Source organism: Ovis aries, chromosome 17 (assembly GCF_016772045.2).
Source record: "Ovis aries strain OAR_USU_Benz2616 breed Rambouillet chromosome 17, ARS-UI_Ramb_v3.0, whole genome shotgun sequence".
In the NCBI taxonomy this organism is placed as follows: Eukaryota; Metazoa; Chordata; class Mammalia; order Artiodactyla; family Bovidae; genus Ovis; species Ovis aries.
In genome coordinates this window covers 69,284,671-69,308,665 of record NC_056070.1, presented here as the reverse complement: position 1 = coordinate 69,308,665, position 23,995 = coordinate 69,284,671, and the positions used below count along the sequence as shown (strand labels likewise).

Below are 23,995 nucleotides of genomic sequence, written 5' to 3'. Positions count from 1 at the left end.
CTTCCGCTCTGGAAGCTGGGTGAGAGATGTCGAGGCCACTGAGTCCAGGTCAAGCTTCACCTTATCAGTCCACTCATGGGGCTCACGAAGCAGGGAGGGTATGTGTCAATACTAGTCCCGGGCAGCCCTCGCTGGGGGACTTTTGTCCCCGCCACCCCTGCCAGCTCTGGTGGCCCTGCCAGCTCTGAGCCACAAGAGGAAGGAGGGGCAAGGCACCAGGACGCTCTCGGCCGAGAACCCTGCGGCAGCGGAGCCCTGAAAGGGGGCGAGGCACGGCAGGGCACCCCCCCCCCCACCCCCCTCCAGGCGCAGGACTCGAAGCGGGTGGTGTCAGCGGGTGATTCCCGAGCCCAAACCGGTGGGGCGGAGCCGCAGGGGCGGGTAGGGCGGGCCGGACGGGGCAGAGTGAGGCTCCGGCGCTAGAAGGAGGCGTGGCCACCCTGGATTGGCCGCCAGGCCCGCACGGCGTGGCCTTCGGGGAGCTGGAGTCGCTGGCGGTGCGCGCTCGGCCGCGCAGCGGCCCCTTTAAGCCCCCCGGCACCGCCCCAGCGACCCGCCCCCGGCGCCGCCTGGGTCCTGTGGGCTGCGGGGTCGGGTCCGCGCGGGCCGCGATGGAGCTGCACATCCTAGAGCACCGGGTTCGGGTGCTGAGCCTCGCCCGCCCCGGCCTCTGGCTCTACACCCACCCGCTCATCAAGCTGCTCTTCCTGCCCCGCCGAAGCCGGTGCGCGCCCGGGTTCGCGGCACAGACGGGGGTGGGCTGCACTCGCTCTGGGACGCGGTCGGGAGATTAGGGCCGTCGGGGCCGGCGGGAGCCGGCGGGGAGAGCCCTCCCTGCCCTCCTCCCTCCCCCGCCCCGGCCGCCATCCGGCCTGGGCCTAACCTCCCCGGGACCGCCGCCTATCCGGCCCCGGGAGGCCCCCTCCCAGGGCCGGTTAAGGCGCAAACAGCCTGGGGTGGTCAATGCTTAACCCTAGTGGTGTCAGGTGGGGTCATTCTTTCCTGGCGGCTGAGTGGAACTTTTTCCACTTGCCTCCCGTCGGGTCAGAGGGGCTGGTCTAGAGGGCTCAAGGTTCGACGGCCTGGGTTTGTAGCCGCGGGCGAGCCTCTACTCGTGTCCCGGCGTGGAGGTCGGGGAGGCGGAAAGCAGTTAACAGTTTTGGAAACGGGGCACACACCCCACTGTCCTGGGGAGAAAACAGGCTTGAGGGGGCAGGGAGGCGCCCGACCGGGGTCTACCCGCCCCCTCCGCCCCACCCAGGCTGAGGATGCCCCCCGCCCCCAACCAGGTGCAAGTTCTTCAGCCTGACGGAGACCCCTGAGGATTACACGCTCATGGTGGACGAGGAGGGCTTCAAAGGTGGGGGCTGGGCTGGGGAGGAGGCCTAAGGGAGGAGACTGCGCTCGTCCCTTTGCGAGGTTCTCACCGAAAGCTAGGATCCATGGTCACAAGAGCTAGGGGGCTGGAGGCGGATGGATCTGGCTTCTAATCCATTCCCACTTCTCACTGGCTGTGTGCCCTTAAGCAAGTCACTTCCCCTCTCTGAGCTGTTTCCTCTTAGGTAAAATGGAATAGTTACGGCTCTGATCTAATAGAGTCCCTCGAGGGCTTTATAAACGGGGCTGTGTGTGAAGGGCGGTTAGCAGCCCCTGGCCGGCCAGCGGGGCCTCAGTTACAGTCCTGGGGCAAGAATTGGGTTCCTGTGGCTGTTTCACCAGCCCGCCCCACCCCTGCCGTTATTCCCCCCACTGACTCCTCTCTTCTCTTGTGTGTGTCACCCCCTCCCCAACTGGTCTGGCGGCTCCAGGAGTCTGAGAGGGTTGGGGAAGGAATGCAGAGGAGCAGGCAGCCAGCCCAGGGCAGGGTCCTGGCGGGCCTCCTAGCTGTGCTTGGGCAATTAGCAGCCACCCTGGCCGTGGCCCTTGCTCCGGACTGGACGCCAGCCTGGTCCGTCCCTGATCCCTGAAGCTGACACCTATCTCCCTGCCCCTGCCAGCCTGGCCCATGCTGACAGGCCTGGAGTCTCAGGCCAGATCACTGGGGCTTCATCGGCAGGCATCGCGCTGGTTCAGGCCTTTGAGTGAGTGAGTCGCTCAGTCGTGTCCGACTCTGCGATCCCATGGACTGTAGCTCACCAAGCTTCTCCGTCCATAGGATTCTCCAGGCAAGAATACTGGAGTGGGTTGCCATTTCAGGCCTTAGTTTCCCTATTTGTGCAGCAGGAAAGTTCCGATTTGCTCGGAGTAAAGGGCATCCCCTAGCCAACTTGGTCTGCTGGCTCCCCCTGGTGGTGCCACGTGGTATAAGGCTTCTGTTCTCCCATGGAACACTTGTCTTGAGGTCCATACCGTTATCCCATTTTACAGAAGAGGAAACTGAGGCTCAGAGAAGTTAAATCATTTGGCCCAGGTCAACAGAAAGTAGATGGTGAGGCTGGGATTGGAACCCAGCTTTGTCTGAATTCGGAGCTCCGATCCTAACTGGGAAGTTTCAATCCCTGACAGGCCAACACCAGAAGCACCTCTCAGTCCTTGCAGACATGCAGGTCTCAGGAGCAGAACTTGGGGGAGGAAGACAGCTCCAGTCTCCAGACCTGACCCGACCTTGGTAGAGCTGCCCGTAAGGCTCAGACAGGGAAGCGGGGCAGGGTCTGCCCTGCAGGCTCTGACCGGGCCTGTGCCCCTTGCCCCACAGAGCTGCCCCCGTCCGAGTTCCTGCAAGTGGCCGAGGCCACGTGGCTGGTGCTGAATGTGTCGTCTCCCAGCGGTGCGGCCGTACAGGCCGCCGGGGTCACCAAGATCGCCCGATCAGTGATCGCACCGCTGGCCGAGCACCACGTGTCCGTGCTGATGCTGTCCACCTACCAGACAGACTTCATCCTGGTGAGTCTCCCGCAGGTGCTGGGTTGGGGCCGGGGGGAGGAGGGGTGCGGGGCAGGGTGGGCCCCATGGGTGCTTGGGGACGCATGCGTTGTGCCTCTCCTGGCCCAGGTGCGGGAGCAGGACCTGTCCGTGGTGATCCACACGCTGGCCCGGGAATTCGACATTTACCGAGAGGTGGGCGGAGAGCCTGTGCCTGTTGCCAGGGACGATTCCAGCAATGGCTTTCCCCGTGCCCAGCATGGTGAGGGCCGCTCTCTGACACCCGGGCCTTGGCGGGGGCTCCTCTTCCCACCCGGGGCCCCTCTTCCCACCCGGGGCCCTTCCCCTGTGCAGTTGGGGCTGTGGGTTTGGGAAGACCAGCTGACACAGATGCCCCTCCTCACAAGAGGGGGTCGGGAGAACCCAGGCAGCTTCCTGCAGGTCCTGCCTGACCCTACTCCCAGCCCAGGCCGGCTCTCTCTGGCTGGCCACCAGGGGGCGCCCCTGCCCACAGTCGGCCTTTCACCTTGGCCACCATCTGGTCCCTCCCCAGGAGGGCTCAGCCCCACCGTGCACCCCATCCAGAGCCCACAAAACCGATTCTGCGTCCTCACGCTGGACCCCGAGACTCTGCCAGCCATCGCCACCACCCTCATCGACGTCCTCTTCTATTCGCATAGGTGGGCCCTCGTTGGCATCGGTCCACACACCTTGTTCCCGGGCTCCTTCCCATCACCTTCTGCCCACCCCTGGGTTCTGCAGTTCTGTGTCCTGTTCCATGGCTGGGGTTCCTGGCTGCCTGTGACACCCCTGTGCCCTGCACTGAGGTCCAGGCAGGCCCCAAAGCCACAGCTGGGGCCCCCTTCCCACCCTGGTGTGGGCAGAGCCACATGAGCTGTGCCCTGGTCAGGCCCTTTGGACTTGGGGTAAAATCCTCTTTGTCACATTCAGGGTTCATCATCCTCTCCCGTCCCCAGCCACACCAGCAGGTCAGGGCTCTGAGACGAGGGGGGAGGGCAGGGGGCCAGGAGGGTCTGCCCAGGGCCCCTTGTGCCAGCCCCTTTGCAGGCGTGAAGCCTGACTGGGAGTGGGCAGAGCACCTGAGCCTCCCATCCTCCCCAGTCCCCCTAGGGAGGCAGCCTCTGGCAGTCCGGGATCCAGCTCCATCACCTTCTTTGCCTTCTCCCTCATCGAGGGCTACATCTCCATTGTCATGGATGCTGAGACGCAGAAAAAGTAAGTGACCCCTGACCCCAGGTGGCGCACAGGCCCTCGGCCAGCCCCAGGGAGGGGGCAGCTAGAGCGTCCGACGCTGAGGTCAGCAGGCTGACCTCCCGGGCTCACAGTGGGGGCAAGGGTAGACCGTGGTACCCCCGCCCACCGCCCTCCTGCTGCCTCAGGTTCCCCAGTGACCTGCTGCTGACCAGCTCCTCGGGCGAGCTGTGGAGGATGGTGCGCATCGGCGGGCAGCCCCTGGGCTTTGGTGAGGGGCTTCGCCTTGTGTCACGGGTTGTGGAAGGGCTGGGGCCTGGGGGGGGGGGTGGGGGTGGACTGGGGTGACCCACACGGCCCCTCCTCGACCCTCAGACGAGTGTGGGATCGTGGCCCAGATTGCGGGCCCCCTGGCTGCGGCCGACATCTCCGCCTACTACATCAGCACCTTCAACTTTGACCATGCCTTGGTGAGCCCCCTGACTGGGGAGGGGGCCCTGGGGGAAGGGGGAGGGACCCTGGGGGGAGGGGGAGGGGGCAGGGCAGCCCTGACGCCTCCCTGTGCCCGCCGGCCCGCAGGTGCCCGAGGATGGCATCGGCAGCGTCATCGAGGTTCTCCAGCGCCGGCAGGACGGCCTGGGCTCCTGAGGCTCCCGGGGCAGGCCACAGCAGCCCCCGGGATCTCCCCTTGCCCTCTGGCTTCCAGAGACTTCTCAAAGCTGTGTGCTCCAGCTTTGGGATGTTCCCACCAGGGGGCGCCCCCCTTCCTCTCTGTGTATGTAAGCTGCAAGCAGACGCTGGCTCTCAATGTGGGTGCTGCGTGTCTGCCTAACGCAGGGGACGTGGTGCTCGGGGCTTCCTCCAGGAAGCCCTCAACCCTCCCTGCGGGGCCTCGGGGTTTGCACATTCCCTGCCTGAGGCCTGAGCCTCCCCCTTTTCCGCGCTGCCCCCGGCTGGGTTGCCTGACCCAGCAAAGGAGTTCTGACCGTGCCTTCCCTTCCTGGGGTCTCCAAGAAAAGTATTTTTACACCTCTCTCTCTCCTTTTTAAATCAACTTGTTAATAAAGAGCTTATACTGAGCAGACCAGGCTGTGGTCCTTGGGGTTGTCTGAGCCTCAGCCATGGGGCTGACGCCTGAGGTCCTGGACTATACTCCTCTCCCGCCCCATCCTGTGCAACTGGCTCTGGGCCGGGCTCGCTTCAGCCTCCCTCTGTGTGCTCACCTCGAGAGCCAGCGGCCCCATTCTCAGGACAAAGTGACTGGAGCGCCAGCGGGGGGAGTGACCCAAGCCAGGGCCATGTGATTCCCTTCCAGGGCTGCCCGGCTCTGAGGTTCAGCCTTTCTCTCCATTCCTTTCTGGGTCTGAACAACCCAGGAGGTTCAGAGCAGAGCAGAGGCTCCCAGACCCTCCTGTCCCGGGTGGGGGTCCTGCAGCCACCCCCCCCCAACCCCCGCCACCTTGGCTGTGGCCGGCCTGCCATCGGCTTTCTCTTGGACCACGCCTGAGTCCTGGCCATCCCCGGTGGGAGTGATCACTCAGTTCTTGCCCCCAGGGCTTTCCCGGAGCAGTGCTGGGATGGGCCGGCCAGAATGGGCAGCTGAGAGTCCACACTGGGCTTGGCCTTGGCTCGGCCACGCGGACCGGACGGGACCAGAGGCCCCCCAGAGCCTCTGTGGCCAGAGGCTCCACAAACCTGGGCCTGGGTTTCCTGTCTCTGTGGGGCCACCTCCCCGTTCCGTAGGCTGGGATTCTGCTGTGACCTGGTGAGGCCCTACAGATGCGCGGGGGAGGTTATCGGGTGCTCTCAGCCCAGACCCGCCCGCGCACAGAAAGGGAAGAAGGGTGTGACTTCGGGGTACTCAGAGGTCGTGGTGGCTCCCCAGAAAAGCCAGAGCGGGGCCAGGCCTCTGGCAGCACGCCCGCCCTGCCCCTGGGAACCTGGGGGCTGCAGATCAGAGGAGCAGGGAGCACGGCCCAGCCCGGTGAGTGGCGGTCGGGGGCCCAGGCCAGCCCCTTCCCTCCTCCCCCTAGCCTCAGTTTCCCCAATGCCTGGAGACCCGGGAGGTAGCCCCCTCAGGATCCAATACCCCTTGGGCCCTGGGGAGGGGGCATTTGTCTGTGGATTGTTTTTGGGATGGGGGGAGTCTTGCTTCTCTCCCTGGAGGGCCCACCCTGGGCCTTGGCCGAAGGGATGTCCTGGGCTGAGATGGGGGCTTTAGAACCAGAATTCCCGGGGCTGCCTGACCTGCATCTGGAGGGCTCCTGGCCGCCTGTCCAGCTCTGGGGGTCTTTCTATCTCTCTGTTTGTGAGTCACTGCCTTATTTGGGTGTTCCTGTCACCCCAGCTTTCCAAGTGGGTCGGGCTTCTCCCGGTCCTCCAAACTGGATTTTAACACAGCATCGGTTAGTTCTGGGGCCTGCCCTCAGGACTGGCCTAGGCAGGAGCCACAGGCACCCCACTGGGCCAGCCTGACTCAGGCCCAGGCCTCGAGGCCAGCACGCCAGCCTGCATCTTCTGCACACCCGTGTGTGTGGAGGGGGTCGTTAGCTCTCGGGGCATTAAGAGTCCTTGGGGGTCACTGGGCTGGCTCTCGGCAGGTTACAGATGGAGAGACTGAGACCCACAGGGCTTGGGCAGCGCCTGCAGCTAGGAGACGGGGCTGTGACTCTGGCCCTCTCGAAGAGCTGATGCTATGGGTGCCGTCAGACGGAGGGGTCCAGGCCGGTGTCTCAGGCCGGTGGGCGGCAGGGTGGTGGCTCATGGACTGACCTTCTTAGCCTCCCAGGCCCCAGAGAGTTCCAGGGCGAAGGAAGTCAGTTTGGTCAGCCCAGGTCTGGGCTTGGGTCATTCATAACTGAGGCCGGGCGCCCTCACTAGCACACCCGGAGCCTCGGGGTGGCCACTCCTGAGAGCAAGGTTGAGGCCCCAGACCTCAGGGCCCGACGCTTGTCTTCAAAGATCAGCCTGTGACCAGGGGTGGAGGCCGGGCCCCTCAGCCCCGCGTCTCTCCTCTGCCGGAGGGGAGGGGGGTGTGAGCCTGGGCGGGGGCTCTGGGTGGTGGGGACAGGGTTGAGCACACCTCAGAGGGGAAGAACCCGAGGCGCATTTCCACGCTTTCTGGTCTTCATGGTTGTACAGAAGTGACCTCGTCAGCCCTCCTCCAAGCGTTTGAACAGAAATTCAAGGTTTAAGGTGACTCACCTGCACCTCGGCCAGGCTGGGCCGTGAGGTCCAGTGCTTGCAAAATTGCTGCAAAGAGGGTTTCTTTTCCTACACAGAGGGGAGGACAAACCTACTCCCCCAGCATGGTCTACTGGTCCCACTGGGTGGGACGGGTCCAAGCCGGAGGCAGGAGGAATAGCCCAGTCTGCAGCAGGCCCGCCGGGCGCCCAGGGAGGCCGTGGTCCCAGCTGCGCGTGGGGGAGGGGCGTGGCATGCTGCGTTAATTCACACATTCACCACGCGCTCCCATCGGCCCCCTTTACCGGGAAAGGAAGCGCAGAGCGGTGAAGCGACTTAGCCAAGGTCTCACAGCTGGGCATGGCAGAACCAGAATTTAACAAGAAGGTCAATAGTGCCCATGGGGACTGGGGAGGTCCCTGGGGTGGGATGAGGGGCGGGGGGGGGGGGCCAGGACAGTGTGGCTGACCCCTGAGGGACCCGGGTGATTTTGCAAGCTCCGTCGCAATCCCGGCTGTCTGCGTGGCTGGCTGGGCGTCTGCCGCCAGTGCGTGGGCAGGCACGCGCGGCCCGGCCCTGGCTCCTCCCTGACCTCGGGCTGGGTGTTGGGCAACGGCTGCGGTTTGTGTCTCCCTTTCCCAGGCGGGCCCTGGTGCTGGGGTTCCTGAATCCAGGGGTGTCTCAAAGGGGGATGCCCAGAGCTCCCTTCCCCAAGGGGAGGGGATTGGTCATGGTGCTGCACGGCGTGGGCGGGGGTGGTGGTGTGTGCACTTGTGGTGTGCAGGCCTTGTTTGTGCAAAACAAGCGAGCAAGTCTGTTTTGGCCAGAGAGTGTGTACGTGTGTCTGTCTGTCTGCACGTGCTTCTGAGTGTCCGTGTGTCTGTGTACTTGCGCGCCCGCGTCGGACGTCTGGGTGTCTATGGCTGTACGTGCACCCAGCCACTTGTAACCCTCAGCCGTGTTTCTGGCTCTCTCGGCACATGTCCTGTGTGTGCGTGGCTGGCGTGTGCGTCTGCTCCGCTGTGTGCATGGGTGAGCGTTTGCGGCGCGTGTTTCTGTGTGTCTGTTCTTACCTGTGGCTGGGCCCATTTTCCTGCGTCCGTGTGTGCGTGCACACGTCTGCATGTTTTGCTTTCATGTCCACCGTCTGCCCCTGTGTGCCCTTGTGTCCACCTTCCTTCCATGGACTCACATCCCCCTGGGCCCCTCACCTCTCCCTGAGGCAGAAAGCCCAGCCCTCTGCAGTCCCCCCAGGGAGCGGTGGGCTGTGCTGCCCTTCCCACCCCCGCCCTCTGCCTGGCCACCTCCCGCCTCCACCCTCAGCCTCTCCGACCCCCTCGTCCCCCTCTGGCCACGTCTCCTTCCCTCCTCTTCTGCCTGCAGCCCCAAGGGAGCCTGGCTGTGCTTTCTGGACCCTAGTGTGTGCGGCCCTCAGCCTGAGCTCTCTACAGGGCCCCAGCCCCACTGCCGCAAGTCAGCCCAGGGTTGTCCTCGGCAGCGTGGCTGCCCCGGACCTGCTGCTGGTCTCCCTGCCCAGGTCTCCTCCGGGTACACCCTGGCCTTGTACATTTAGATGCGCCTTTTCTTTCTTTCTCTTATGTTTTTGACTGTGTGACATGTGGAATCTTAGTTCCCCAATCGCGGATCAAACCGGCGCCCCCTGCCCTGGAAGCATGGAGTGTTAATCACTGGATCGCCACAGAAGGCCCCACATGCTCCTTTCCTAGGTTGACAAGCGAGCCCAATATGCAGGCGCTGCCCAGGCACAGGCACAGGAGGGGCTGTGGAGACCCCCTGACTCTCTCCTGCCTCTTTGGAGCCCACTTCCTGCCTCCCAGACTCTTTGTTTTCCTGGAGTGGTGTTTCTTAACTCTGCCTTAATTTTTTTTTTTTTTTTTCTAATTGAGGCGAAATTCACACAATGTCAAGTTGACCATTTAAAAGTGAAGAGCTGCCTCCGGGGAATTCAGCGCATTCCCAGTGTTGAGCAACCGTCACCTCATCTAATTCCAGAACACTTTCATCACCCCAAGAGGAAATCCCATACCCCTCAGCTGTCACTTCCCATTCTCCTCCCGCAGCCCCTGGCAATCACTGGTGGTGTGTCTTTATGGATTTCCCTATTCTGGACATTTCCTACGAATGCAGTCATCTCATATGTGACTTCTGACGTCTAGCCTTTTCACTCAGCATGCTGCTTTTGAGGCACATCCAGGTGAACGCGTGGGTCAGCACTCCATTCTTTTCAGTGGCTGAATAATATTCCAATGCATGGACAGAATCATGTTTTTGGACAGAATCATGTTTTACGGACATAACCACTTTTTAAAGATTTTACCGGAGTATAGTTTCTTTACAATGTTGAGTTAGTTTCTGCTTTACAGCAAAGTGAATCAGCTGTGTGTATACCTACATCTCCTCTTTTCTGGATTTCCTTCCCATTAAGGCTGGGCTTCCCCAGTGGCTCAAACGGTAAAGAGTCTGCCTGCAACGCAGGATGAACCCAGGTTCGATCTCTGGGTCGGGAAGATACCCTGGAGAAGCAAATGCAACCCACTCCAGTATCCTTGACTGGAGAACCCCATGGACAGAGGAGCCTGGCCGGCTACAGTCCATGGGGTCGCAGAGAGACACGACCGAGTGACTAACACTTTTCCCCGCTTAGGTCACCGCAGAGCACGGAGTGGGGCCCCCTGTACTACACAGCAGGCTCCCACCAGTTACCTGTTTCATCCCCAGCAGTGTGGATGACATAAGCACTTTCTTCGTCCTCTGCTCGTTGATGGGCATTCGGGCTGCCCCCGCCTTTGGCCTGTTTAAGCCCTGCCTTCTTGTCCATGGGGTGCACAGCAGTTGTGTTTAGTGACTGCTATCCTCTTCCTCACGTGCTTGGCTGTGGATGGTCCCAAATGGACACACTCTGTCACCCAGCTGAACGGCCACCAACCAGTCGGCCCTTGGACAGAGCAACTATTTTCTCCCCTCGGACCTGGAGGGTGTTTCTGTTTCCATATCAAAATGAACGCTCAGAGTGTCCTTAGCACGTCCCCAAGAACAGGAGGCGGAAGAGAGCAAGTCTTCCCAGTGCCCACCCCAGGGCGTTTCCTCCAGGGCCTGTAGTCTGCATCTCTGCAAAGCGAATCCTGCCTCGAGTCTTTACCACTTTGTAGACACTGGGCCCCTGGCCTGTTCCCCCGTCTCCTTCCAGTTGTCAAGCAAAGCTGTTGAGTTTGGGCTGCAGCTGGCACCCCGAGCAGGCTCAGCCATCCCACTTCCTCCCTCCATGCCCTCCGCCCTGAGAACTGAGGACTCCCCGGAGGTGCCTGGGAAACCAGCTCAGCCAGCAGAACTGGCCTCTCGGCACGTCCTGTGTGGCTGGAACTGGACTTTGTGCGGGGACCAGGGGCTCAGGAAAATCCCTCGGCCTCTCTGGCTGCACCAGCCACGTTCTCACCCACGTGGCAGGACCCCACTCTCACCTGTGACATCCCAGTTCAGAAACTCCAGCCATACCAGGGAGGCGTGTCTCCTGGGTCTCACCATCGGTCCCGGGAAGGACTCCGATGGGGGGCAGGGGCAGACAGGATGCAGGCTCATTGCTAGACCCTGGGGTACCACGAAGATCAGGCTGGGTCAGCGTTCACTCCTACAGCAAGAAACAGGCAGCCTGGCAAATGAGTCTTCCAGGTCCCTCAAGGCTTCACAGTAATTTCACTCACCTGTGAGTAAGCCTTGTCTTTCTTGGCGATTTATCCCTTGCACCTGGCCTGGTGCCCCACACATGCAGCAGGTTCTTTATTACCTTGAATGAGGGACGGTAGGCTTGTCCCCTCCAATGAAGGCTGGCGCCTTTCTATAACGCTTACGTAGAATTTGTCCTGAAATGCAATCTTGAAAGGAAGTGGGAGAAATGCCTTGGCTTTTTCCTTTTCAGTTTGTTTTTGCAGGGAAGTGTTGAAATCTGCAGAGGCTGAAAGAATAGACGTTGAATTCGCTTTTGAAAAATCATCATAAAAGAAAAAGTCAGCATCTTTTGTTGTAGCCACGTGTTCCGGGAAACAAACTTACTCAGAAGGACAGTGCAGATACCGGAGTGCAGTTTATTACACCAGCGGGCCCAAGGCAGAGTCTTCTCTTAGCCAAGGACCCCGACCAGTTTTTGTGAAAACCTTATAATACCCTAAGTGTACGTGCCCAAACCCACCTCCCCAAATTCCTTGAAACTAGTCTGGACAAGGTAAAAGAGAGATACGATCTAAGTTAACCCATGATTCATATGCCTTAAGCCTAGGTAGTTAACAGTGGACAATTATCAACAGGCCTGTGGTCATACCCCAATAAGCATAATAGAATTTATGATTCTATTTGGTTACAAAGATAATTAGGGTATTCTTTTAGGCAATGGAGAGTCTAGGTATGAGCCCTGGGGTTCTTCCATCCTGGGGGCCTGGTTTTCCAGTGGGTATGTCATTTCCATAGATACTGGGCGTATAGCTCAAAGTCCGCAGTTCGGCCCAAGATGGAGTCCTGCTTTCAGGATGGAGCCTCTTCTGTCTGTTTCCTCCTTCACTTTAACCATCGAGGCTTCCTGAAAAGGAGGGATCACGTGACTTTGTGTACCAGGAGTGATGTGATTCTGACGTTCCTCGAAAAGAGGGCGCTGGAAAGGCTCCAAGAGGCCTGGTCCCACCCAGCGGTGAAGCGGGCCTGCACTCGTAGAGGCCCGGCTGCAGCGGGCTCTGCATGGCGGCTGGGGACACGCCTGGGCCCCATAGCTGCATCTGCACGGTCATGCATCCATCCATTCATCAAGGATTTATTGAGCACCTACTGCATTCCAAGGCTTCCCTGGGGCTTAGATGGTGAAGAATCCGCCTGCAATGCAGGAGACCCAGGTTCGATCCCTGGGTTGGGAAGATCCCGTGGAGAAGGAAATGGCAACCCCTCCAGTACTCTTGCCTGGAGAATTCCATGGACAGAGGAGCCTGGCGGGCTGCAGTCCATGGCACTGCAGAGTCGGACGCGACAGAGCAAGCAATGCTTTCACTTCCGCTGCTACATTCTGAGGCCTCTGCTATGCGCTGGAGACCGGCGATGGGGAACCACCAGCACCATTTCACACCCTCTCAGAATTTACAGTCTGGCTGGGGACACAACCCCACAGTTGTAAAAGTTTATGGTTCTGAAGAGTGCTACAGAGAGGGGTATGTGGTACTCTGGGCAGGGGCGGGGGTGTGGAAACCAGCCTGGGGTAGAGGAAGGCCACTTGAAGAACTGAAACTCAGTGTCCGATGGCAGTTCAGTAGTGGGTACAGCAGGTGCCAAGGCCCTGGGGTAAGAGCTTGGCTCCTCTCGAAGGTGAGGGAGAGTGGCGGGCAGGCTGAAGAGGTGTTGGGTGAGGCTGGGGAAGTGGGCAGGGACTGGGGGCTGTGGTGATGACTTTGGCCTTATCCAAGAGGCAACAGGAAGCCAGGGAGTGTTTTGAGCAAGAGGATCAGACCAGGCTGTGTTGTACAAGCCCCTCCGGAGGGTGGCTTGGTGTCCCCCCCTTTTTAAAAAAATTTTATTTATTTGGCTGTGTTGGGTCTTGGTTGCAGCACACAAGATCTTCATTGCGGGCTTAGCTGCCTGCTGCAGGTGGGATCTTAGTTCTTCAATGACCAGGGATCGAACCTGGGTCCCCGGCATTGCAGGCATCACTGCGAGAGGGATTTTTAACCTCTAGATCTCCAGGGTAGTTCCCCCACCCCCCAACCTTCCCATTCAACTTTCAGCCACACCCTTCATACTGTAAACTGTTCCATGAGGTCCTGTTTGCCCTTGCAATTCTCTCGACCTGGAATTTGTAGCATTTCTTTTCTGCCTTTCTGCCAATGAAACCTGGAATTTTACAGGTTTCACTGTGGAATTCACAATTTCAGCGATGTCTGTGTAGACCCACGGAAATACCCACCTCCGCCCCCAACCTCCCCAGGCAGCCAATCCCGTGAGAGCGGACCTCCCAGCTCCCCGCCCTGGGAACCGCTGGCATTTGTTTATGTGGCATCTTTGCCTCCTCCCCACTGTGCGCCTTTCCACAAGCTCCCACCTCTCAGGCCTCAGTTTCCCCACCTGCAGGGCAGGGACCATGGGTTCTGCCTCATTAGGGGGTTTTGAGGATGCAGGGAGCTGACCCAGGAGGGAGTCCTGGTCCTGGTCCCCAGAAGAGCTGCAGAAATGAGCCGGATTTCACCACTGGGCACACAGCACGTGCCTGGGGCACCAAAACCTTTTTGGCAAGAATGTGATGTTTCAAAATAGGCCTCATGTGTTGTCATCATGAGAAAAGCCAGAATTCCGTTTGCTGGACTCCTTGATCCTGCTGAATGTTTGCCAGGTCATGGGCTGTAGCCTGCCAGGCTCCTCTGTCCATGGGATTTCCCAGGCAAAAATACTGGAGTGGGTTGCCATGCCCTCCTCCAGGGGATCTTCCTGACCCAGGGATTGAACCCAAGTCTCCTATGTCTCTTGCATTAGCAGGAGGCTGGATGTTTAGGATTGCTTTTATTTACGGCGATGTCTCAGTGTTTGGATCCTCCACGGGACCCCATAGCACTTTATAGGGTTGTAGACCCTCTGTGGTCATCTCTCCTGTCCCGGCACCTCACAGAGGAGACCCTGGGCTCAAAGAGGGTGGTCTGGGGGTGGGGGTCATCTGCACGCTCGGCTCCCGTTCGTCGCACCTCAGAGTAGATGAAGCAGCCCCTAGTAGCCTTCGCCTTGGCCTGGGGGTGGTGTTCCCTGTGGCAGGGCCTGGTCTTGGAGCTGACGGCTGACGGCTGACGGCTGACAGCTGACGGCTAACGTGAGGTTGCTGCAGAGAAGTAAGTCCCTCTTCTCTGTCTCTGCACTTCCCTGAATAGGTGTTCAGGCTCCTGGAAGCGGGGGTCAGTCACCCAATTTAGGGGAGCCACAGGGTGCAGGGGAGGGCATGCAGTCCTATCCCCACAGACACGCCAGGTCCCAGGAGAACCCTGGCAGGTCTTGAGTCAGATGACCCCCAGGCCAAGGGTGACCTCGCTGACCTCACAGGGGCCCTGGAAGATCCTTGCTCACCCGGCGTTTATGTAACGTGAGTTTCCCAACCGCCCTCAGAGTCACCCTGTGACATAAACAGCTGTGTGCCGTCGTCTGCCCCAGTGGCTGGTGGATAAGTGCTCACTGGCCGCTCGCTGTGGGCTGGGCATTGGCGTGCCCCGTCCCCGGATTACGGCACCGGCCTTGCAGTCAGTAGGCAGCCCTGGGCCCTGCGGCTCCACAATCGAGATGCAATTCACACGTCACCGAGTGCATTGCAGTTTGCTTTGTCTGTCTGTCTTTGGCTGTTGTGGGTCTTCATTGCTCTGTGCGGGCCGTCTTCCGTCCCTGTGAGCCGGGAACTGCGCTCTGCGTTGCAGCGCATGGGCCTCTCACTGCAGCGGCGTCTCTTGTTGCGGAGCGCAGGCTCTCGGCGTGAGGGCTTCCGCAGCTGTGGCACACGGGCTTAGTTGCTGCGAGGCATGTGGAATGCTCCCCGAGCCAGGGATTGAGCCTGCATTCCCCTTGTGGGCAGGCAGATTCCTATCCACTGTGCCACTAGGGAACTCCCCATCAACTGCATTTAAAGTGAATATAAGTCATGGACTTATATCCAACTGCTGGAGCCCACGTGCCTTAGAGCCCGTGCCCTGCAACAAGAGAGGCCACCACAGTGAGAAACCTGTTCTCTGCAAATGGAGAGTAGCCCCTGCTGGCCACAGCCAGAGAAAAGCCTGCATGCAGCAGTGAAGAGCTAGCCCAGCCAAAAATAATAAACAAATAAAAAGTAAATAGAAAGCATAATCCAGTGGTTTAAGTATATTTATAAGAGGGTGAAATAATCTGTTTGATAGTTAAAAAAATATTTTCATCCCCCCCCCACCCAAGAAACCCTATCCATAAGCTATCACTTCTTGTCTGTCCCCAGATCCCCCAGCCCCTGGCAACCACCAATCTACTCTCTGTCGCTATGGATTCACCTATTCTGGACATTTCACATAAATGGATCATACGTGGCCTTTTCTGACTGACTTTCACGGAGCATAATGATTTTGAGGTTCATCCACATTGTAGCATTCATCAGTACTTTTCATCTCTCTTTCTGGCTGGATGATATTCTATCGTATGGACAGACCACATTTTAAAATCCATTTTCTGTTGATGGACTATTGGGTTGCTTCTATATTTGGGCTATTGTGAATGAATGCTTCTGTGAATATCTGTGTACAAGCTTTTGTGTGATTATTTGATTTCAGTTCTCTTGAGTACATACCCAGGAGTGGCACTGCTGGTTGTCTGAGATTTCTACGTTCACCATTTGAGGAAGAAACATTCTTTTTCCTAAAGTGGCTGAATGTACCCTCTTTGATTCCCACCAGCAATGCACAAGTACTCCGACGTCTCCACGTCCTCTCCGACACTTGTTATTGTCTGTCTTTGATTGCAGATGCCCTACCGGCGGTGAAGTGGCATCTCGGTGTAGTTGGACGTGCATTTTCCTGATGGCTAATGATACTGACTTCTTTTCACATACTTATTGGCCATTTGTGTCCGGTCTGGAGAAAAGTCTTTTTAAATCCCTTGCCCGTTTAAAAATTGGGTTGTAGGCACTTCCCTGATGGTCCAGTGGTTAAGACTCCTCCTTCCAATGCAGAGGGTGTGGGTTCAACCCCTGGTCGGGCAGCAAAGACCCCACATGCCTCGCAGCCAAAAAAAAAAACCAAACAAAACTTAAAAACGGCCCACATCAAAAAAAAATTGTTTTTTAATTTAAAAAATGGGGTGGTTTGTCTTCTCTATTGTTAAACTGTGGCACTGCGGTTATAAGAGGGGAAACTGAGGTTCAGAAAAGGGGGGTGTGACTGGGCCAAGAATTCTGGGCCCACAAGCAGATGGAGACCGGAACTTGGGTTGGTCTTCGCCTATAGCCTGCAGGCCTCTGCACCCAGGGGCCTCCTGTGTCCACTGTTGACCTGCCCCTTAGGTCACACCAAATCCTATCCTTGTGTTTAAAGGTGGGGGGGGAGCTCCCCAGCTGGAGGGTGAATCGGAACGGCGAGGAAACAGCAGTTCTGAGGAACCAAGCGGGCCCTCTCTTCCCCTCCGGATCACGCGGACCTGGCTGACGTGGTCCGGGAAGCGGGGACAGCCCGGCCCCTGTGGTCGTGGAGCCTATTTATACCGGCGGGGACCATGTCGCAAGCCTTTCCTGCTGGCAGGAGGGACGTCACCAGGCGCTGACCTCACCAGAAACGCTGACGCATCTTCCCCTTACACTTCGCTTGGATGGGCTGTGGGGCCGCCTCACCTCGGCCTCCTCCCGCCCAGCTCCCGGCTTCTCCCCAGTGTCCCCGCTCCCTGCAGCCCCCAGTGCGTGCACTGAGGTCACGACCCCCAGCACCTCAGAATGTGAGTGTGCACAGAGCCAGGGCCTGGAAAGGGGTAATCGGGGTAAAGTGGGGCCATTGGGTGGGCCCCACTGCAATGTGACAGGTGTCCGTAGAAGAAGAGGAGATCGGGGCCTCCCTGGTGTGGCTCAGTGGTAACGAAGCCACCTGCCAGTGCAGGGGACGTGAGTTTGGTCCCTGGTCCGGGAGGACCCCACGTGCTGGGGAGCAGCGAAGCCCATGCACCACAGCTACTGAGCCTGTGCTCAAAAGCCCGCGAGCCACAGCTACGGAAGCCCGCAAGCCCAGGTCCTCTGCAACCAGGGAAGCCACCGCAGTGAGGGAAGCCCGTGCATCGCAGCTCGAGAAAAGCCTGTGCAGCAGTGAAGACCCAGCACGGCCCCAAATAAGTTTTCAAAAAAGGAGAAGAGATCTGGGCACAGACAGACACGGCAGGGCAGCCGTGGGAGGAGATGGTGAGAAGCCAGCCGTCTGCAAGCCGAGGAGGGCGGCCTCAGGATGAAGCCAGCGCCTTGGGCTCAGACTTTCAGCTCCAGGACTGTGAGAAAACACCTTTGGATCATTTCTGTCTGTGGTATCTGGTTACGGCAGCTCCAGCAAACTCATATATAAGTTTAAAGCTCCGTGCTCAGAGCCAGCTCTTTCAGATGTGAAGGCACCCTCCTCCTAAATGTTTTTATAAAAGGCACACCGCAGGGGGGGCGATCTCAACATCTCTGGGTCTTGGAGGTCTCTTCAAACCAAGGAGACCCTATTGCTTCTGGACCAAGGGGTGAAAACACTGGGCTGTCCCCTGAGCGTGGAGGCTGCTTAGCAAGAAGCCTGTGAGAGGGGCATGAGGCTCTCTGGCCAGACATAACTCTCCCACCTGGAGCCCAGCCCTGAGCTTCTCCAAGGTTCGGTTTTTCTCTCATTACCCGGAGCCAGGGAACTTTCCTGGTGGTCCAGTGGTTAAGAATCCCCCTTCCAATGCAGGGGATGCGGGTTTGATCCCTGGTTGGGGAACTAAGATCCCACAAACCACAGGGCAACTAAGCCCAGGCACCACACTCGAAACCCACTCACCGCAACAAAAGATTCCGCGTTCTGCAACTAAAACCCAACACGGCCAAATAAGTACATTTTTAAAAATATATATATAAAAAAGCAAATGACTATTTTAAAAAGGGAGCTGAGGCACGCCTGCCTGGCCGGTGTCCTTCCCCGGCTGCAGCGAGATGAGATCAGAGATGTGAAATGAACGAGGATCTGGGCCTCGCCTGGGCCCAGGAAGCCGTCTCCTGGAAGTGGGCACCAGGACGGGGAATCGAGCAGAAGTGACGTTCCCAGGAGGAGACTCCAGAACTGGGCCTTGGGGGTGGCGAGGGTGTGATGGGGACCAGGGAGTAGGCAGGGGGTGAGGAGAAGCCTCTGGGGCTTAGGGTGGTGGGGTGCCCCTGGTGTTGCCCATTGCTAGTTCCTCAGCACTTGGAAAAGATGTTTGCTGACTGCATAAATGAGCGAGATGGGCGTGTCTGCAAGGGGCGGGCTGCTGGGAATGGCCTTGGGGGTATTGATGGGTGCTGGGGTGGGTGCCCAGCCTTCCTCCTTCTGGCCACCTTGGCGTTCCTGTTCCGGGCTCCACAGGGCCCAAGAAGCTCAGGCCTCCCTGGCCCCACGCCCCCCTCAGGGACCCCATCCCCACTCCTCAGCCTTTGACACCCCCCCTCCCCACGGCAATCCTCAGGGTGCAGGCCAAGGACCCCCAGCCCGTCTGCTGGAGGTGCTGAGGTGGCCAGGCATGGCGTGCGGGCCAGCGCGCCTCTGACTGCGCTCTCACGAGGTCACCGTCCATCCTGTGGGGAAGCAGCAGGTTGCCTCAGGAGGCGCTGTCTCCGGGGCCCCTCCTCTCGTTTCTTTGAGAAGCAGAGAACCTACTCGAGATCACTATCTTTCAGAGAAAGTGAAACCTGGCCCCCACCAGTCACCAGCGGCTCCCCCTCCAGCTTCCCCTCTGAGCTCACAGCTTCCCCATCTCCTCCGCCCCCACCCCGCCTCCCTGACAGCCAGTACTTGGAATCAGACTGCTTCATTGCTCCTTTTTCCTTCCAAGGGCATTTGCCTTTTATGTCCCTGACGGCAGCAGCCCGGTGAGGTCGCTGCGAGACACTTTTCAAATCCTCATTTCACAGGTGGTGAGGGCCTCCATGGCCCAGAGACGCGAAGTGACTTGCCTTGGGTCACACAGCATGTCAGTGGGCTTGAGCCCCGATCTCCCTGTTCTCTTGCCCTAGGCGCCTGGTTTGAGGGGCCTGGGATGGGGAACACTGGTTAAATGAGGGGTGCCTCATGGGGGAGAGGAGATGGCGGGGAGCCCCACTGAGGGATGCAGGTCTTGGGGCCAGAATCACAATCTCGGGGCTGCCAGCCTGGGTCTGGCTCTGTGCCCGGAGCCCCGTGGTTTCCGCTCACAGATGTCCCAACAGCCCCGCGGGAGGGAGGGAAGGGCACCCGAGAAGGAAGATGTCTCGCTCCCCTCACCCCCAAACCACAGTGGCCTGAAGGCCGACGGCTCCCGGGCAGGGACCTGGCTATGGGCCCTCCAGGGGCCCGGCTGGCAAACCCTCCCATCCATCTCGGACGCAGCCCCCCTGCAGCAGGCACGGACACCCTCGCTTCCCCGCTCACCCCAGGAAGGCTGAGGCTGTGGTTTGCATCATCCTTGGGCGTGGGGGGCTGACCTCGAAGAATGAATTCGAAGAAAACAGGAGGAGGCGCGGGCATGCCACCGCACTGGGCGCCCATTGGCCGCCGGCAGAAACTTTGGTTTTTTTTAGGGTCATGTTCCCAGAAGGCCTCCCCTCCCCCACCCCCTCCCCACCCACCTCACGAGGTGTTGGCCAATCACCCCGACGGGCATAAAGTGGCTGCCAGCCCTCAGGGCTCCAGGCAGGGAGGTGTCACCCCCAGCGGGCGCAGGCCGGAGCTCGGTCACCCAGCATGCGGGCACAGCGTATGCAGAGAACACTGCCCAGTGAGTACTTCCTTCCTCCCCGCTGGCAACTGCCTGCCGGGCTCACGGGCACTGGCGGGGAGCAGGGCCACCCTTTGCCCTCTGGGAACTGGGCAGAAGGATGCTGAGAAGGGGAGAGAGCCAGGGGGGCAGGCAAAGAGAGGGATCCACTGAGAACACAGCATCTTCACAGGAGGAGAAGGGTATTCCCGGAGGGCTTCCAGGTGGAGGTGATGCAGACTCGCGGACTCTGGGAGCAAGGGAGTGAGGGAAGGAGATCACCGCTGCAGGAGACGCCAGGGAAGCAGGAGGGAGGTGGGAGATGTGCTGGGGCCGAGGAGGAGGCCGGGGACACTGAGTGGGATCGCAGTGTGATGTCTGGAAGGGCGGTGGGGTGCCTCCTTTTTTTGGCCCGGATTCGCAGGCCCTGGGATGGATGGGCACTCTCAGCCGGGTCTGGGGGCCCAGGAGCCCACACAATCATACAGCACCCATAGCCACACCCACAGGGTGACAGGCACACAGAGCCACGTGACGTCATCCGGTGCCCTTGGTCTCAGCCATCTGGGAAGCCCTGCACGCAGCCCGGGGCCCCTGTGGCCGATGGGTCACAACGGCCGGCTGTGTTTGGCGGCTGTTCCCTTGGGCCTTGCACAGACCCAGACACACACCCACACAGGCTCCCTGGCCCCACGTGCTTGGGGCTCACCCCAGCCCCCGCCTGCGGAGCCCAGCAGCAGGTACCTGGGGGGGCGGCAGGGAGTGCCCTGTGGCTGCATTTCCCGGGCACCCAGCCCCCTGGGCCCCGGCTGCGGCGTCTTCCCCAAGGGGCCACGGTTCCTAGGAAGGGAAGGTGGTGTCACTGCCTTCCGGGCCATTGCACCACAGGCCCTTCCGACCACGTGGCTGGCGGTGCCGGGTGGGTGGGTGGGGGGAGGCGGTGTGTGGGGGAGCCGTGACGGTGCCCGCCCACCGGGGGGCGCTCTGGTTCACTGCATCTCTTGCGGGGGGCGGGGGGGGGGGTGTCGCCTGAAAGAAGTGGCCGTTTCCGGAGGAGGGAGGCCCGAGAGATGGGGGCAGGGGGTGGCCTTGGGTGACCTGAACAAGCCCTTCTCCTTTGGCGCCTTGGTTCTCCTGTGGGTCAGACAGGGGCGTGGATGAGCTGATCTCATGCATCCTCTCCAGGTGGAAAGGCAGCCCCTCCTGGTTCTGCAGATGGAGCTCAGGGCCGGGGCTGCAAACCACTCTGGAGGCCCCCTGTGGGGTTGGGGGTATTGAGGACTGCAGTAATGGCAGATCCTTAGCCCAGAGGTCTCATGGGCCCCATCTGGGCCCCCGCAGGTCAGCTCCCGAGGTTGGCAGCCTAGACTCCGGCTGGGCCCCACGACCTCTTCTCAAAATGCTTGCCTATTGAGCCTTCTCAAAAGGCTCGCAGCCACTGTTTCAGGTGCAGGGCAGCGGCTCTCTGGGCGGTGGTGGTGGCCGCCGTAGGTATCCCTGGGCACGCACAGTGTCCAGCCCCGGGCTCCACGTGGATGAGGGATGGGCTGTGCCCTCTGAGACCCGCGTGAGCGCCCTCCCCTCTGCAGGGCGCCCACCGGCAGAGACTGAAGCCGGTTCCTCGTCTTCCCTCTGTCCCAGGTCTGGTCCTCAGACTTCTGTTCCTGTGCACAGTGGCCACGGGCAAGTGCTCGGGCAAGTACCACGAGCTTCTCCTGCAGCTCCAGCGCCAGGCGGACCTCATGCAGGACACCAGCACACTCGTGGATCCCTATGTGAGTGCCCGGCCCCCCTGGGGGGCACCTGAGTCTCAGAGAACTTTCGGTGGAGCTGGGGCTGGAGCGGTCCCCAGAGAGGACCCGCTCAGCCTGGGGCTGGTGGGGAAACCGAGGCTCCACATTATTCCAGGGCCACAGTGACTGTCCCGGGTCTAACCCTGAGATGCCAAGGAACCAGTGGGTGGGCTGGAGGGTGAGCCCTGACTCCAATACCTTATTCGTGTTTGCCCAACATGCTCATTGCACACCTACCACGGTCGTTGTTCTAGGCACCGGGTCGTCGCAGTGGACAGTCCACAACGACACCCCTCGCGCCACCATCACCCCCTGTGTGGTCAGCCCCGCCTGCAGTGACCTGGGAGTCCTCTCCCTTCTGGGGCCTCAGTTTCTTGTTCTGTACAATGGGAGGGTTGGATCGGGAAGGGTGCACACAGTCCAGCAGCTCAAGGCTGAGCAGGTGTGTGTGCGTGTGCGGTCAGGGCTCCAGGGCTCACCTCTGGACTGTCCTTTTCGCTCTCCCCAGATCCGCTTCCAAGGCCTGGAGAGTCCCAAACTGCAAGAACACTGCAGGGAGCACCCGGGGGACTTCCCCAGCGAGGACGCCCTGTGGAGGCTCAGCAGGCAGGACTTCCTGCGGACCCTCAACGTCACGCTGGGCCTCGTCCTTCGAATGCTGAGCGCCCTGCAGCAGGACCTCCCAGAAGCAGCCCAGCAACAGACGGAGATGAATGTCCGTGGGTTCGGGAACAACATCCACTGCATGGCCCAGCTGCTGCGCGGCTCCTTGGACCCAGAGGCCGCTGAGCCCACCCAGCCGGGCCCGGGGCCCACGTTGCCGCCACTGCTGCCGCCCATGCCGCCCTCCAGCACCTTCCAGCGCAAGCTCAGGAACTGCAGGTTCCTGCGAGGCTACCACCACTTCATGCGTGCAGCCGGGCAGGTCCTCCGGAGCTGGGGGGAAAGACGGGGCCGCAGCCGCAGACACAGCCCCCACAGGGCCCTGCAGAGGGGGGCCCGCAGGACACGGCCCTTCCTGGAGGTCAGGAGACTCTCGCCCAGGGGCCAGCTGCCCCGGTAGCCTTTGGGGCGCCCCTGCCAGGTGAAAGGTCAGCAGGTGGAATGCAGGATGGCAGGCCACCGCCACCCATCTCCTCTCTGCTCCCCACCTCTCTGAAGTGCACTTTAAGGGGTGTGAGCCGGGCAGCCCCGTCTAGCTTCCCCAAGGCTGGGCTGCAGGGGAGCGGTCAGGCTGTGAAGCGCCGCCAGCCCTGGGTTCCTTGGCTCTCGGGGGGTGGCCGGGCCAGGTCCATACGGGGCCAACTTTCCATTGATTCAGGGGTCGGATGACATAGGCTGACTCATGGCCAGACTGGCCGCCCCCCCACCCCCGCTCTGCTCCCCGGAGACTGGCCGGACTGTCCCCTCATGACTGCATAGCTCTTGCCCCCGTACTTCCTCCTTACCCCAGTGGCCCGGCTCCAAGGCGGTGGGGGTCAGGGCCTGAGTTGGCCGACTATGCCTCATCGCGCCTGGGGCCAGATCCCTGGGTGCCTAGGAGGCCTCATTTTAGGCAGCTGTGATGGAGCAGAGGGCACTGGAAGGAGCACTGATGGTGTTGGGGGGTCGGTCCGAGGTTGGCCTCTAACTCGCTGTGTGACCTCATCAAGACCACCTTGCTTCTCAGGACCGCAGTTTTCTCTTTGTGATTTGAAGGGCTTGGGGACCACGTGCAGCCCGCTCTGTTGTCAGTTGCTGGGACTCTGTGACACAGGGTGGATATCAGATTCTCTCCATACATAGGGACACACGGTGCAGACGGCCCCTGGGCACTGGCTCTGCTCTCTGGAGACCTACTGCCTGGGAGCGCCTGGTCTTGGGTCTCGGCTGCCGCTGCGCCCCCTGGTGGTGCATCATGGTATTTTTTTCGTGCTGAAATCATCGCCCTCCTGGAGGGGGCGGTCCCAGAAGCTTCTGGGCCAATTCCTTGGAGGGACAGGACTAATTTATAGATTTTTTTTAAATCAGTTTTTTAAAAATCTGTTTTCTATTTATAAGGCTTATTTATGATGTGTATTTAATGTTAATATTGTGCAAACATATATTTAAAATTTGTGTGGTTTCTAAAGCCCCTGTGTGTCTCTGTTGCATTTTGGGGCGGGGGGGGGGGTTGGGGAAGCCTCTTGGAGATGGGGGTGGTCCCTAGGTGGCAAGGCCACAAGCATCCACCACTGGAGGGCTGGGCTGGGAGTCCTTGCTCTATCCGGGAAGGGAAGCCGCACACCCCCATCAGCTGCGGGCTCTGACTGTGGGGGCATCTCAGAGAAGGTGCCCATTTTCTCTGAGTGGGTCTCCCTTGAGAAGCTGGGGACCAGAGGTTTGGGAACCAGAGGGGACAGGGGAAAGATGGAGGATGTGGGGTGCTCTCGGTCTTCGTGGGTGAGTGGCTGGGGGTATGTGTGCTGTGGGTGTTGTGTGAAACAGCGAAGTGAAGTGAAAGTCACTCG

At 60.0% G+C, this 23,995-nt stretch overlaps 2 protein-coding genes across 5 annotated transcripts; both read left to right on the top strand.

Annotated features, from left to right (window-relative positions):
• Nucleotides 1–476: 476 nt before the first annotated feature.
• On the top strand, nt 477–5,156 carry CASTOR1 (cytosolic arginine sensor for mTORC1 subunit 1). 4 transcript variants are annotated; one of them, XM_027956759.3, is made up of 9 exons: nt 477–724; nt 1,290–1,360; nt 2,696–2,883; nt 2,992–3,124; nt 3,416–3,542; nt 3,985–4,098; nt 4,263–4,314; nt 4,450–4,544; nt 4,654–5,156. In XM_027956759.3, the coding sequence occupies exons 1-9, from the start codon at nt 612–614 to the stop codon at nt 4,904–4,906; spliced, it is 1,146 nt and encodes a 381-aa protein (XP_027812560.1). In that variant the 5' UTR covers nt 477–611; the 3' UTR covers nt 4,907–5,156. The 4 variants fall into 4 exon arrangements, with proteins under 4 accessions (XP_027812560.1, XP_014957197.2, XP_042090753.1 ...); XM_015101711.4 differs by having other exon boundaries at nt 4,263–4,345; XM_042234819.2 differs by lacking the exons at nt 1,290–1,360; nt 3,416–3,542.
• Nucleotides 5,157–5,966: 810 nt separating this feature from the next.
• OSM (oncostatin M) lies at nt 5,967–23,616 on the top strand. Its single transcript, XM_012098204.4, has 4 exons — nt 5,967–6,058; nt 9,165–19,734; nt 21,355–21,488; nt 22,015–23,616. The coding sequence occupies exons 2-4, from the start codon at nt 19,701–19,703 to the stop codon at nt 22,567–22,569; spliced, it is 723 nt and encodes a 240-aa protein (XP_011953594.2). The 5' UTR covers nt 5,967–6,058; nt 9,165–19,700; the 3' UTR covers nt 22,570–23,616.
• The last annotated feature ends 379 nt before the right edge of the window (nt 23,617–23,995 follow it).